Genomic DNA, 15,636 nt, shown 5'->3' with positions numbered 1-15,636 from the left:
GGCTCATGGAAAAGAGGTCAGTAGCTTTCCCCTAAAGCACCACATGTTCACTGCAATAAGGAAAGCCATCATGGCCTATTGCTCGTGGAGGTTTACACGCTGTTGCTGAGAAAGTGTTAGGATGTAAAGCCACTAAGGAGATGTCACACTTGTGAACAGTGAGTATAAATGCCTTCTCAAAGGGGGTAAAGGCACTTGTTCGCATTTTGCCCGGCCATAGCTCAATTACTTCATATACCCATGGGTGGTCACCTGATGCTGAACCGAACAACCTCCTCTCCTCTCCTCTCCCCTCCACCCATCTCCTCTTCTTCCCCTCATCCCTCTCCTCTCCTCTCTTCCTCGCCTCATCCTCTCTCCCTCACTGCCCTTTATCTCATTTCTCAGCTCTTCTGTCCTCTCTCCTCTCTTGATTGGCTGGTGAGCTTCAAATTAGACAGCAGAGGGGAAGTGACTCTGTACCAGGCTGGGCAGGGGGCTGGTGGGTTGGGGGGGTGGCGGCCCTTTTTAAAAGAGAGACGCACAGGCAGGAAGTGCACAGTGAATAAAGGAAGTCAGGTCAGGGCACAGCATCCTCCCGGTAATGGGCTCCCTCGGGCTGGGTGCTGCTATCTTCCGCGAGCAGAGCTTCCTTGCACATTCCACTACAGTGAGACACGCACACACACATGCGTTGGCGTTAAGCATGAGGGTGGGGGCATATCACAAAAACCTGTTACACCTGAATATAAACCTTTCACACCTAAAAATTGCTGTTTTGCCTCATGGTTTCTGACCAGTTTATCTCAATGTTAATGTAAATTAGTAATTTCTCTATTTGCCTGTATTGTTTTTTTTTGTTTGAAAATGTGTGAGGCTGCATATCAGGTCTGTTTAGAAAAAGAAGTGCTGTTCCTCAATGACACTAACCTGGATCAATACAGGTCAAATAAAGCACAATAATCTACACCAAGCTGCCAAATCACGCCACCACGGCCGTTTCCGAGTATGTCCCATCACAGAGGGGACGACGCCACCGGCCTTCCCCTCAGTAATGGGCCCCTGCCCCTGATGGCACAACAACGGGTTACCAGGTTCCAATGTGTCTAAACCCCCCATGGTCCTCCAGGTCCACGGCGTGTTACGGAGGTCCAGCTCCTTCAACACAGGACGCATCGAACATCTCTACAAGAACCGGCGCACCCACTTGGAAGGCAGTGAGTACCCCACACACACACACACACACACACACACACACACACACACACACACACACACACACACACACACACACACACACACACACACACACACACACACACACACACACACACACACACACACACACACCAAGCCTCTGGCTCAGATTTGTGTGACATAGATCTGTGTCTGGGATCAGCGCCAACTCCTCGTGTTGAGTGTCTTTTGTTATGTACATTACATGGGACGGCTTTATTTAAAAATGGAGCTGAACTGAGTTGAGACCGCACCGGAGATGCTACTGATAATGCATCTTTTTGGGCAGCGTTTCAGGAATTTCTCTGTAAAGATCGACTCATTACAAGAAAACGCATTTAGCTGTAGAAACACTGTAGTACATATTCAAGGCCTCCTTGTGGCACTGGTTCTCCACCAAAAAAAGAAGAAGACGGCGGAGTATGCCTTTCAAGCCTGCACGCTGAATACAAACATACAGTCATTAAAATCCCATTCTGAAAGCTTCATCCACTGGCTCCTCCATCGGCACAATATTGCTGTAACAAAATGGGAAACAAGGCGTAGCTCTGTGTCTTGTCCCCCCCCCCCCTCCCGCGAATGTGTCTGAAGTGAATCTACTTCTAATTTTTGTAATCAATATCCTACAACATTGTAATTTGACAAACTGTGTGTGTTCAGACATGAAGTTGCATTATGGTGACCTGACGGACAGTACCTGCCTGGTAAAGATCATCAACGAAGTAAAGCCCACAGAGATCTACAACCTGGGAGCCCAGAGTCACGTCAAGGTAGGTGGTCACCCCCAGTGTCCCTTAATACAGTGGTTCCCAACCTTTTTTCTCCAGGGCCCCCCCCATTTCTGATGGAAAAATCATACATTTCTATTTTTAGTGCCTTTGTTTAATAAATGTATTATTTCGTAGCTTACAGCGCATGGTATTAATAGGCCTACAATCATTAATGTGAACCTTGTTCTTGCATACCCACACCCAGGGCTGGAATATTAGGATAATATTATGAGTGACAGCCAGTCTAAAATCGTTATTTTGATGGCGACAAGTGTGTGTGAATGGCAATAATGCATTTGCGAATTGATGGGACTGACCTGTCGCTAAGCTCCGCCCTTAGAACGCAGATGAGCCAATGACATTCCAGCATCAACCATACTCATCGGCTCGGACAACTCCGTTGAAAATTACAGGGAGGAGGCACAGAGAAAAAAAATAAACGTGCTTGGGGTACATGTAACACGGACGGTATCCGGTATCCCGAGAGGCTGCAGTATGGGGTATATTTCATCCCTTTTCTCAAGCCACAACGGGACAAGAGAAAGTGTGTAATGTGGATCAGACTATGCATTTGAGAATACCAACTGAATTTAATCCCCCAGGTTGGGAACCACTGCCTTAATAGACCCCCCTATGAATGATTGCCTAATAGTATTTTAGTGGTCCCCTTCATTTTGTATTTGTTATACATGTCCTTCAATGTCCTTCAAACTTTTTTCGCTGCTCTGATTGGTTTTAGGTCTATCCAGAAACATTTTGGTGCACTTCCTTTGATAACACCCCCTTGAAATCGAATATGAACTAAGGGGTTCCAGGCTTATACGTGTCGGCAAATTTGTCTTGCGAAGTCAGGTTATTACTACCAGACTTTAATCGGGTAACACCTAACAAGGAACTGGGTTATGTTTCAGTCCCTCCAGAAAAACACGATTATGCGATTGCATAATTCAACGCATAATCAGAAATTTTGCGTTTACTTCACACAAGAGCAGCAATTTCCCCATGTTGCCATGGGAACGTTATGAAGTGACGTAATTACGCGACGTGAACGTCATTGTAAAGCTGCATTTTTCGCAAGTTCCCAGATTTTTTCTGCAAGTTCCTGCAATTTCATTGCATAAAATTGCATAAATATGCCGCATATTTCAGCGCATTTTTTAAGAAAACGTGCACTGCTGGGTGATGGTGAAAGTGGGTGGTATCTCCAATGTTAGGCTAAATACTGGCACGAGACCGATATTCGACAAGTACCGTAAGGGAAAGTTGAAAAGAAGAGAGAGTTCAACAGGGCGTGAAACTGCATAATCAAGGATTTTTGGCCGCAACAATCACAAAAAAACGCCTTATTTTTCTGGAGGGACTATTTAGTTGAGTACAGCTGAAAAAAGAACAGAGTGGAAGTACTACTAGTAGTACTAATAGTAGTTTAGATATTTACCTATTCAGTGGTGTGCAATCGTGAAATAATAAGTCTGACATGGAGGTTTTCTATTTATCTGAACTTAAAGTAATTTAGATTGAACACAAACACGTGTTAGGGAAGGGTTACTTTACGATAATAGGGAACATTTAATTGAGCCATGTATTGCTATCTAATCCTCCTTTACTCATTTAAATTGAAACTGTATGTAGACCAGAGATTTCCTGAGTCCCTCAGTGTACAATGGACACCGGCCAGCTGTTTCAGGTCTGTTTGCAGGTCTGTATGTTCATCTGTAGAGTGCCAAACTGAGTCTGGCTCTTGAGAGGGATATAAAGGAATTAATAATAAAGTAAAACCATTGAAAGCACATTATAAAATAATTAAGGTTGAGCAGAAAAACAACCCCACAGTTTTCTCATTTGTCAATTCCAGTGCGCTCACGGGGAAGATATATCTAAATGAACTAGAATCTAGCTTAAATCTTGGCTTGTCACTTCTATTTAAGAACCTTAAATACATTCATAGAATACACAACATATTAGCATCGTAATACCTATCACAAATTTTTATATTGATTCCATTTTGGGCAGCCTTGTCGTTTGTCGGTACTGCTACTAGCGTCTATGCTAGCCTTAGCAAGCAACCAAACGGCTAGCCAAATGGATGAAGGCACAATGGAGCCGTTAGTCCTGTGAACCAGGGCAGCTCCTCTGGTGAGGAACGTGGGGGCTGAGGAGAGAGGAAGCGGGGTTCCTCAGATGACTCGGTGTGTGTGTCTGTGTGTGTGTGTGTCTCCACAAAGTCTGATTTGTCTGGGAGCTCCGCTGTGACCTGCATGAGTTCCCCCTCCCCCTCCTCTCTCCTGCTTCTCAGCCCCAGCCTCTCCACTCTACAGCTAGAGTACGATTTGTGGGTCTAGTGGTCAAGCCAAAGCTGGTTCTGCAGGCTTCTAGGCTGCTGCTAATGGGGGAAGTCGTTGTTAACCATTATTCGCAGAAGATGATCAGAAAGAGTTAAGTGAACAGTGGGTGATTTGCTTCTTTTAATTTGCACATGTTAAGAGGATGTTAACATGGAGGCCCATGTTAATGTTACCTATTTGTGCTTGTGCTTTCTTGCCAGTCCAGAGGACTTTCACAGTACACAGATGTGGTTTTAACAAGAAACAATACAGTCAATATAACTGGAACTGATTTGAGCAAGTCAGCCTGGCTCTTCGTGAGCTACAGAGACGGAAATGCATTGAAGGATGGGATAAAGGAAAAGATTAGAATCGAGTTTCCAAAAAGAGTTGGAGACGAGGAGAACGATGACTCTCCCTCTCTCTCCACATCCTTCTGTGGTCTGGGAGCACGATGACTACACTGCTTCATCTCCCACACAGAGGATCATCCTTTGGCCACACACATGCACGTACACATGCACACGCAGGCCCACACACACACACACACACACAGAATTCCCCTGTTGTCACCTGCGCCCCCTCCACTGTTGACTTGTCTCTATGTCAGTAGAGCTTTTCTTCTTACCGCACGCCGGCTGCCTGGGCCAGCTGATGAGCCCACTGGATTACTGGCAGTGATGGTGGGCCGGCCCCAGTTTCCTCCATCCTCTGTCGCCACAGGAGAAAAGATCACTCACACTAGCGTCTTACTCAGCATCTCTTCCCTCGCTTCCCACCAGACCCCCCAAAAACAGCCAAACTAGCCCCCCACCCAGAGCCCCCAGTCTCCTCTCTCTACAAGAGGAACCTTTTACTACGGAGTCCCTTCAGAGAGGTTCACTTGTTCATCACACTCTCCCCTTGGAGAGTGTGGGGATAGCTTGGGGGGGGTGTGTGTGTGTGTGTGTGTGTGTGTGTGTGTGTGTGTGTGTGTGTGTGTGTGTGAGAGCTTGTGTCATCGTATGCTTGCGTGTGCAGTGATGAAGTGTACCCCAGGAGATGGCCATCCTGAAGAACAAAGAGGATGTCACTTCTAAGCGGTGCAGGGGTGGATATGTCCAGGGGTTTGTGGACGGATATGGGAAGGCTAGGGGACGGAGGCCGGAGCCAGTTGCATGGAACAAGAGAGCTCGTCATGGTCCACTACTCTGCCCTAACTCCAGAACAAGCTTATTCGATCAAAGGAAATTGTCGACAAGTTGATACTGGGTTCAAGGTTGGATACCTACCTCTGGAATGTGCCATCTTCTCATACCCCTGTATGTAGAGACTAGGGATGGATAGAGATAGAAAAATAAAGAGAGACTGAGTTATGAATACATCAAGTATACAATATAGTGCTATCACAATTGCTAGCGCTATATTTTCCTTTTTAGATGGAGAAACTGTTGTAAGCTTGATTTTGTAGTATCAACTAAAAAATCACAGGCCAACCCGCTAAAGCTCGCTAGCTTTAGAAAAAGGTCTGTCTGGCTTGTTGGAGATGCAGTGAGTTCATAGGCAGAATGCGTTCAGGTAGCAGGATATGTAGGTAGACACAGGTAGCCCATCCACTTATTTAATTAGGGCAGCTGTAGCCAAAGTTCTATTTCATTCTTACTGACCGCCAGAGGCAGTGCTTAACACTGGATGTTATCCATCGCGCATTCGCAGGTCGAGTATTTAATATCAACAAAGTCACACGTGACCGGGGATGACGTCGGGCCGCCCGTCTATATAAGGCCACGTCACTCTCCAAGATGTCCCTTGTATCTTCTCGCAGTAGCGAATACAGGTTTAGAGTAAGAGATAAGCTTGAATAAAAGCAATATAAGCCGGTGACTCTTTGCTGGTAGCCCTGCAACCGCATGGTTGGAGCCACAAATTCGTCCTCCAAGGGCTGTGATTAGTCACGCTCGGCTTAGTTTTGAACGCCGCATACCGGTGTTTTCGCCGGTGAGCTCGGCTCACGCTAGACTAACACAGCGTCTTCATCAGCTGTAGCGAGGCTGCTAAGGTAAGTATTCTCTCTGTGTTAGCTTTAAAGTTAAGTAAGATAAGGGGATTCTGTTTTCGGCACCCGCTTAAGCTTACGTTTTGTTTTGTTTGCCTCGCTGCATCGGAGATTGCCATTACCGGCGTCTGCTGCCTTTTGTGGCAACTTTCGTTTAAGTTAATTAAAGGCTCCCAGAGTGTTTTCGCTCGTTAGAGCGTGTACTCCCTTATTTGGAATTAAAGAGCAGAAGCTCCCCATTACGGTTGAGGCTAATGGGTAAATAAGAAAAATTAATTCATTTTGAAAAAAAGAAAACAGAACTCTGTTTTAGTTTGAGTTTCTTACGTTGAGCAGTTTGCTGCACTTTTGTTAAATTATTACTGTTGGGTGCTTTCGCCCATTAGTAACTACTTTACTCTGGGAAAATACTATTTTTTGATAGCTTATTTCCCCCAACATGTTAGGCTCACATGGTTGCCGCACTTGCATGGCTCCACTGCTAGCCCTAGATGGGCATGATGAATGCCCCGCATGCCTCGGTGTGGTCCACCTGAGAGAGGGGCTGTCCGACAGTCAGTGTATGAATTGCAGTTTCATGCCACATGGGCTGAAAGTGGCAAGACTAGCCGAGGTGGAAGGACCTCAGGTTGAAGGTGAGCTTCCCCCGCCTGGAAGAGAACCAGTGGTACGAGTACGCTCCCCACCCAGGGCTGCCCCGCCCAGGAAGAAGGCTAGGAAGGCTGACGGTTATGCTGCCAAAGCTAGTGTGGACAAGCTAGTGTCAGAGTTCGCTGAGATTAAGAGTTTGCTCTATAACCTTCAGCCAGTCAGTTTGGCGTCAATCTCTCAGGCTGAGGCTCCAACTACACCAGAATGGGACGGAGATGCTCTGTCTACGAGGGCTTCCTGTAGCCAGTTCTATGAAGACAGGCCGGGACAGGGCGAGGTAGAGGCTTCTACCCAGGCTTCTGAAGGCAGCTCCCAACATGTAGGGAGTGGGTCTAGGGCAGGCTCAGAAGCTTCCCCGGCCACGGTTAAGCCAGTGGTCCGAATGGCACTGGCACGCTTAGGGTTGGATGAGGCTCCAGCAGATATCGCTCCAGCTAGTGCATTCTTTAGGCGTGTCCCGCCACAAGATACTTTTTCTGTGCCTCCCTCCCAGCCATATATTAAGGAGCTTCACAGATGCTGGCCAGACCCCAGATCTCTATCTCATCACACCAGTGACAGCAGGGCCTTGGCTTCAATGCAGAATGCCAGCAAGCATGGACTTGACCGAATGCCAGCCGTAGAGCCGACCATTGCCTCCCTCATTGTGGCACCAGAAGAGGTGTTGAGGCCGAATGCTCGCTGTCCCAGGCCACAGTGTCGCATCACTGATGACCTGTTAACAAAGTGCTACGACACAGCGGCACGTATGGGCCGTATCGGGAACTCCTTGTCCCATTTGATATTGGCCCTGTCTCAGTCCTTGCAATCATCCAGTGCAGATGCTTCAGTGCAGAGTCTAAGTGACACGTCTTTGCAGGCATTTGCCTTCATGACCAGAGAGCTTGGTAGGCTGATGGCGTCGCTTACGCTGGCTCGCCGCCAGGTATGGCTGGCCCAGTCCCCATTATCAGAGCCATGCCGGAGGACCCTTCGCACTCTCCCCGTAGTTCCGGGAGAGCTGTTTGGCCCAGCAGCACAACAGGCCTTGGATCGTGGCATCCAGGCTAACCAGACACGGCAGCAGTTTGCTTGCCTTCGGGGAGCTGCATCCCAACCGAGGCAGCAGCCTCCACAAGGTTATGGCACCAATCGTCCTCTGCCGCTAGCACGTCCTAGTGGTTATTCCAGGACCTCACCAGCTCCTGAGCGACCCTATCAACCCCGTCGGGCTCCCACAAGGCCAGCACCACAGGCACAGAGGGGTCGGGGGTCGGGGTTTCCCCCCTCCAGGCCCCCAAGAGGGCGTGGGGGCAGGTACTGACGGCTCATGGCCGGGCGTCTGGCGCTTCACCCAGCAGCACCTAATCTGCTGGGGAAGTTGCACTACAGACCCTTGGGTGGTGACCACGCTTTCCCAAGGGTACAATCTCCAATTCCGACGCCGGCCCCCAGTTTTCAGGGGGATCAGACTGACTACAGTCAGCGATCCCACAAGGCGACAGGCCCTCAGCCAGGAGGTATCCACCCTCCTGGAGAAGAAGGCCATCGAGATCGTAGATCCTCAGACACAGCAAGGTGGGTTTTACTCAGTGTATTTTTTTGTTCCAAAAAAAGAGGGTGGGTTTCGCCCTATACTGGACTTACGAGGGCTGAACAGTTTTCTGAAAGTATTGCCCTTTCACATGCTAAAGACAGCGGAAGTGCTCCAGGCCGTCGCACGGCAAAGCTGGTTCACATCAATAGATCTAAAGGATGCTTACTTTCACGTTCCGATAGCACCACATCACAGGCCATACCTGCGCTTTGCATTCGAAGGGCGGGCCTACCAGTACAGGGTCCTCCCATTCGGGTTATCCCTAGCCCCACGGATCTTCACAAGGTGCATGCGGGCAGCGCTCGCACCAATGCAAGCCACCGGAATACAAATCCTCCCTTATCTGGACGATTGGCTTATTTGCGCTCCAACCCGGCAACAGGCAGAGCAGAACACCACAGCCCTCCTAGGCCATGTGGGAAGGTTGGGTCTTACAGTCAACTACGGCAAAAGTTGTCTAATACCCAGCCAACAGGTATTATTCCTTGGCATAACCCTGGACTCCGTCCAAATGCTTGCCTTCCCGTCTCCACGGCGGGTAGAGGCCATACTCCAGCTCCTCCTGCATTTTCGGGAGGACAGGAGGGTAAGGTACAGCCTTTTTCTCAGGCTGTTGGGAATGTTGACGTCAGTAACGTCAATAGTGCCACTGGGCCTCCTTCACTTGCGGCCGTTCCAAGTTTGGACCAATGGCCTCCACTTAGATCCAAGGTTGCACGGATCCAGGAAGGTCAGGGTGTCCAGTCAATGCCTCCTGGCATTACATCCCTGGAGACGCAGGGCATATCTTGCCAAAGGTGTCGCACTAGGTTCGATCCCCTCACGCCGCGAAGTGGTGGTGACCGATGCTTCTTCTGGAGTGCGCCACACAGGACACAGCACATAAATGTGCTTGAGCTCCGTGCTATTTATTTAGCGCTCCACCAATTCCTGCCATACTTGAGGGGCAGACATGTTCTGGTACGATGCGACAACAAGTCAGCTGTCTACAATGTGAACCACCAAGGGGGCACAAGGTCGGCTCAGTCATTACAGGTTGCACAGCAACTTCTTGTATGGGCTCTCCCTTACTTTTCCAGCCTCAGGGCTATGTACCTTCCAGGGCCACAGAATACGGTGGCAGACTTTCTTTCACGTCAGAAACTTCCGTCGGGGGAGTGGCGACTCCACCCAGAGGTAGTAGAGGCAATTTGGAGCAAATACGGCACAGCAGAGGTAGACCTGTTTGCTTCAGAGTCCACAACACATTGCCCTCTCTGGTTCTCTCTGTCAGAGACGAGTCCGATGGGACAGGATGCCTTGGCACATCCGTGGCCATGTCAACTCCTTTATGCCTTCCCGCCATTTCCACTGATAGGGTTAACTCTACACAGAGTTCAGAAGGGGAACCACAGACTCCTGCTGGTTGCCCCAAACTGGCCAGGGAGACCTTGGTTTCCAGTAATGTACAGGCTGCTAGACGGAGATCCTTGGTGCCTGCCGAAGAGCCGGGACCTGCTCTCACAGCTGGGGGGCCACATCTGGCACCCCAGACCAGAGTGCCTGCAGCTATGGGTTTGGCCCTTGAGGGGCCTGATCCACTTATAATGGAATGCGACCAGGAGGTAGTTCAAACCATTATGGACTCAAGAGCGCCCTCCACCAGGGCACTTTATGCTAACAGGTGGAAGATATTTGCAAAGTGGTGTGAGGTACAGAAAGAGGTACCGGAGTGTTCCTCAGTGCCAATGATACTGCGTTTTTTGCAGTCCTTACTGGAAAGGAAGCTATCTGCTTCCACTTTAAGAGTGTATGTGGCTGCCATTTCATCCAGGCACATTAAGGTTGATAGCCGGACGGTGGGGTCTCATTCTTTGGTGACCCGATTTCTTAAAGGAGCCCAGCGGAGGAACCCCCCACGGGCTGTCAAGGTTCCCTCATGGGACCTACCTCTGGTACTTGGAGCCCTCCGTCTCCCCCCGTTTGAGCCCTTGGACCAGGCGCCACTGAAATGGCTGTCGGCGAAGGTGGCCTTTCTTCTGGCGATCGTGTCAGCCAAGCGTGTGAGCGAGCTTCATGCGTTGTCAGTGAGTGAAGAGTGTATACGCTGGAACTCAGATGGCACAGGGGTGGCACTGTGGCCTAACCCATCTTTTTTTCCAAAGAGGCTGTCTTCGGCCCACTATAATCAGGTCATAGAGCTAGCAGCTTATGGCCCCTCACACCCACCGGATGAGGAAGCTAGTTCAGCAGAACTACTCTGCCCGGTGAGAGCCTTGAGATATTACATACAGGAAACTGCCGGTTTTCGTCAGTCTGATGGCCTGTTTGTCTGCTACGGGGGCCCGAGGAAGGGGCAAGCGCTGTCCAGACAGAGGCTTTCGAAGTGGGTGGTGGAGGTAATTGAGGAGGCATACAAGTCAAGAGGACTGTCTTTGCCTCTTAAGATCAGAGGCCATTCCACCAGGAGTGTCTCCACCTCCTGGGCAGCACTACGAGGAGTGCCTCTAGGTGAGATTTGTGCCGCGGCTTCCTGGGCTTCAGCGTGCACCTTTGCCCGATTTCACAGGGTCAATGTAGCTGCTCACCACGCAGTGGCTGCAGCTGTTATTCAGGAACCCTCAGGCCCTTCCTAATAGGTGGGTACAGGATTCCTCGTGACTACGTTGGTAATAGTCATCCAGTGTTAAGCACTGCCTCTGGCGGTCAGTAAGAATGAAATAGAACGAGAGTTACGTATGTAACTACGGTTCTATGAATTCTGGATGACCGCCAGAGTTCTCTGTCACTCGGAATCTTGCGAGAAGATTCTGAAGGGACATCTTGGAGAGTGACGTGGCCTTATATAGACGGGCGGCCCGACGTCATCCCCGGTCACGTGTGACTTTGTTGATATTAAATACTCGACCTGCGCATGCGCGATGGATAACATCCAGTGTTAAGCACTGCCTCTGGCGGTCATCCAGAATTCATAGAACCGTAGTTACATATGTAACTCTCGTTACCCGATGTTTTTAAATGTTTTTTGTGTGATTATTAGATTTGATTAATCTGACAAATTCGATTGTTGATTGCTCCCAGATGTAAAGAGAATTTCAACAGTAAAAGGCCTAACCTTGAATTTAAAATGCAAACCAACTATTGTGCTTTTGTTCACTTCCTGCTAGCCATCTTTTACGTCCTTAACCTTCTCTTTCTTTCTCTCTCTTTCTCGCTCTCCCTGCTCCTTCACATGGTCTGGCCGACATCCGGTTTCATAATCTACGCACGCACATACGCATGCACGCACGCATGCACGCACGCACGCACGAACGCACGAACGCACGTACGTGCCCCTCCTTCACTACAACCCTCTAAAGTCTAAAGCAACAACAGCTTAGCAGTGATTTACTGGAGTCTTCCTGATCTAGAGAGAGCTTTTGCGGAGTGCCACGGGATGTAATAATGTGTGTATTACATTTCTGGATGGGTCATGCAAGGGGATTTCGCAATCTGTTGGAGGACCCATCTTAACATAGCTTTTGCTAGATATTTTGTTCGATACTTGGTATGGGTAATTTGTTTGGGGACAAAAAGACACATGATACAATTCAATACAATTTGTAATTGTTTCTAATAGGAGTCCCTAGTTGTCAAGTTGTTGACTTGTACAGGGCAATGCCTGCCACCATTTTGGGAGCATATAAGCATTGTGATGTTAGTTATGATGTTGTTTGAAATGTTTTTTTGTCATTGTTTAGTAATCTATCATGAAATTGTCATTATGAGGAGACATTCTTGTGTTTGAAACTGCCATAGCATTTCTCATGCGAGACGTGGCAAAACATTACATAATAGTAACGTTGATTGAGGATTTGACAGTACTGTCAACAGAAAATCCCATTATGCATTCTGATGCACAAAGCTTGTAGAGTAAGAACTGTTTGCATCTCCTTCGGCCATACTCCTTGGGGACCGACCGAAGGGGAAGAAGAGAGAATAGCAGAATGAGTGCAGGAACTAGCATGTGAAGGATGACTGGTCCTTTCTCCTCAACAGGTCATTAGCTGGGTTGACTCACTCTCTGATTGGTGTTTACATTACCTGCCGTCCAATCAGCCGTCAGTGGCACGCTTCTGCAGTGCACCATGTACGCTCTTGGATAAAGACTTGTATGGAACAAAATTAGTACATTCCCCAATGGAGTACATGTTTTATGTCTTCGACAACTGTGTGTGTGTGTGTGTGTGTGTGTGTGTGTGTGTGTGTGTGTGTGTGTGTGTGTGTGTGTGTGTGTGTGTGTGTGTGTTTGCCATGCGGGGTTAGGCATCTCTCCATTGCCAGCACTGCATACAACTCGGTGCACACACTTGTTCCACAGCAATTGTGTTCCACTTGGAATCTCCCAGCTTTGGTGGTTTGGCCGAAGGCAGATAGGGCCTATCTTTGTGCCCACGCGAGTATCCCCTCCTATTGGCTGAGCAGAAGCAGAACTCTGCAGAGCCGTAGGTCAGAACAGTTCTCTGGAGCAGACTGCTGTCCCAGAGTGTTTTAAAGGTTGGCCCTCTGTTTTAGACAGGCTGTCTGACCCAGAGCAACTGAGAATGAACTTTACTCCAGTCTAGAATTGGCCGCTCGAAGCCAAAGAACACAAGTCCTTGTTAAGAATGAGGGGATGTGTTGCGCTCGTGTTTTTCATTTTCACGGTTTTCAGAACTAACAAAAACAATTGGCCTCAATTTACTTCACAAGCTTTCCTGGTTATATATTTCGATTTAATGAATACGCTTATTGGTTAGGCATGTGAAAACAACCTGCACTATTAAGAGAGATAGTTCAATCAGAAGTCAAAAAGATGAAATACAAATTGAAACTCAGTAAAAGGTTTGTTTGCTTTAGTGGGAGAGAAAATTAGGAGCCTAAAGAAGTGCAATTCTCATGTTGGTCTATAGATGGCAACCCTGTCCTTTTGACTAGTGCCTATGTCCTACCATTTAAGGAAACAAAATCAATTCTAATTTAAGCCCTGCTAGGCCTTAAGGCACCATAACACACATAAACAGGCAAACAGATACACAAAACAACAGTTGACTTTGAATTAGTACTTGCATATCAACTTGATAATTTAGTCAAAAATAATTTAACCATTTTGACTTGATTGATTATTAACGTTTTGTCTTTGACATCTAAGTGTCTAGGGTTACTTGAGTCTCACCCCAATATTTAATTTAAAGTCATCCTTGACATAAAAAAGGTAACTTTTTATTTATTATTAATAAAAAACATTAATTAGGAGTTCCAAAATAAACATGTAAATTCACCAATCCAGCAAAGTCAATATTATTTCTGCAAAAAATCATACAATAGAAATGTTATCAATTAAACCAATGATAATTTAATATCTAATTGCTAGTTGTTTGTATATGTTTCGCTCTCCTATTAATTATACTAACACAAATCCATTGCTTCCTCAAAATGTGTTATCGGTACATAGTTTTCCAAGAGTGGGCTTTATAAGCCACGTAGAACCACAACAAGAGTTTACATTGTGATTATGTTCTAATAGCATTATCAACCGTTGGAATTCCCCTGAGAAATGTTTACATAGACCTTACACCATGTGTGCCAAGGGATAGAAGCGTTCATGCACTCCATCTACTCCCAAGCAAAGCTAAGCACTAACCAGAACAGAGCTTCAGTGATTACTTTGTATCTCTTTCTTTGATTGTTTCGCTCAAGGGGTGGAATGCTGTTTGTTTTTCTCCCACAAGACCATAGTCGTTGGGGAAAGCAAAACGGTGGCTTTATTAAATTGTGCAGCAGTTTGGAGATATTCTACCCAATCACACCTTTATTTTTTTATTTTTCCATGCTCCATATTGTCTCCTAAATGTCCCTGTTCCCCCCAAAAACACCCACACTGTGCTGTCTGAAACAAGGAGAAGACGTGTATCGATAAGTGAGAAGTGACATAGGCTCATCACTCACTGTAAACATTGGTGCTCGTACAAGTCTCCCTACACCCTAGTGGAGCCCATACCACAGACCACCAACTCACACACAGAGGAGGCACACCGTTTGCTTGGAAAATTCTCTTCCAATTCTGTACTTCTCATTCCATTAATTTGATGGGAGAAGAGGGCAAGTGATTATCTTTATAGGCCAGGTTTTTTATGTTCTTCCAGAGCCTGGGAAATCTTTGTTGTTGTTTACCTGTGTGTGTGTGTGCGTGTTTGTGTGTGTGTGTGTGTGCGCGCTTGTATAGTGATGATGTGCACAGCCACTTGTGTGTCTGTTGAGCAACACGTGTGTACGTGTGTAAATGTATTTTTACACATTGTAATAAGGTATGAACTCACCTGGATCGCGATGATCAAACCACAAAAGCAATTACGGAGAGCTGAGTTATGGGGCTAGTCTGTTTTGATTGACTTAATGAAGGAGTTGTCGCAGAGCATGGGATTATTTTTTGTATCACCTGCTGTTTGTGTGTGTGTACGTGTGCAGATGCATGTGTGTGTGTTTACGCGTTGGTCTTGTCCTTGCCTGACTTTAATTGATTTTGTACACGTTGTACGTGTACGTGTGTGAAAGCAGCGTTGCTCAGCCGCCAGCCTTGGCTCATTTACCTTGGTTTATTTATTAATTCTCTTTATTTATTCTGAACCAAGAGCATTATTGTTGCTGTTCACAGTCGCCATGACTTCATAACGTGTGTGTGCGTGTGCGTGTGCGTGTGCGTGTGCGTGCGCGCGCGTGTGTGTGTGTGTATAGATATAGATGGATGGATAGATGGATAGACATGTATTTATTTATATACATATATATGAATGTATGTGTGTGTATATATTACTGTATATGTACATGCCTATTTATATGTATTTATGTTATGTATATATGTATAATACTAAGATATTAAGAATCACTGTGTTCTCGTTACCTAAGAATGAGCCTTTTTACAACTTCATAGGTAGCGGGTCCTCTTCCGAGTAGCCCAACATTTTACACTGCTGTTTCTACATGAGCCCACACCCGACAAACGGCTCAAGAGAGGACTCAGGCTTTAAAAGCTGAATTTACTTTAATGACGGGGGAGGGGCGCAATTA

At 47.1% G+C, this 15,636-nt stretch overlaps 1 protein-coding gene across 1 annotated transcript in view; it reads left to right on the top strand.

Annotated features, from left to right (window-relative positions):
* gmds (GDP-mannose 4,6-dehydratase) overlaps nucleotides 1–15,636 on the top strand; it is a 115,814-nt gene that overhangs the window by 20,871 nt on the left and 79,307 nt on the right. The window contains 2 exon segments of the mRNA XM_060066713.1: nucleotides 1,109–1,196; nucleotides 1,876–1,985. Of these exon segments, the coding sequence (XP_059922696.1) occupies nucleotides 1,109–1,196; nucleotides 1,876–1,985 (198 nt within the window).

Source organism: Gadus macrocephalus, chromosome 12, assembly GCF_031168955.1.
Source record: "Gadus macrocephalus chromosome 12, ASM3116895v1".
Lineage (NCBI taxonomy): Eukaryota > Metazoa > Chordata > Actinopteri > Gadiformes > Gadidae > Gadus > Gadus macrocephalus.
The sequence above is the reverse complement of the archived record's forward strand: the minus strand, read 5'-3'. Positions and strand labels throughout refer to the sequence as shown.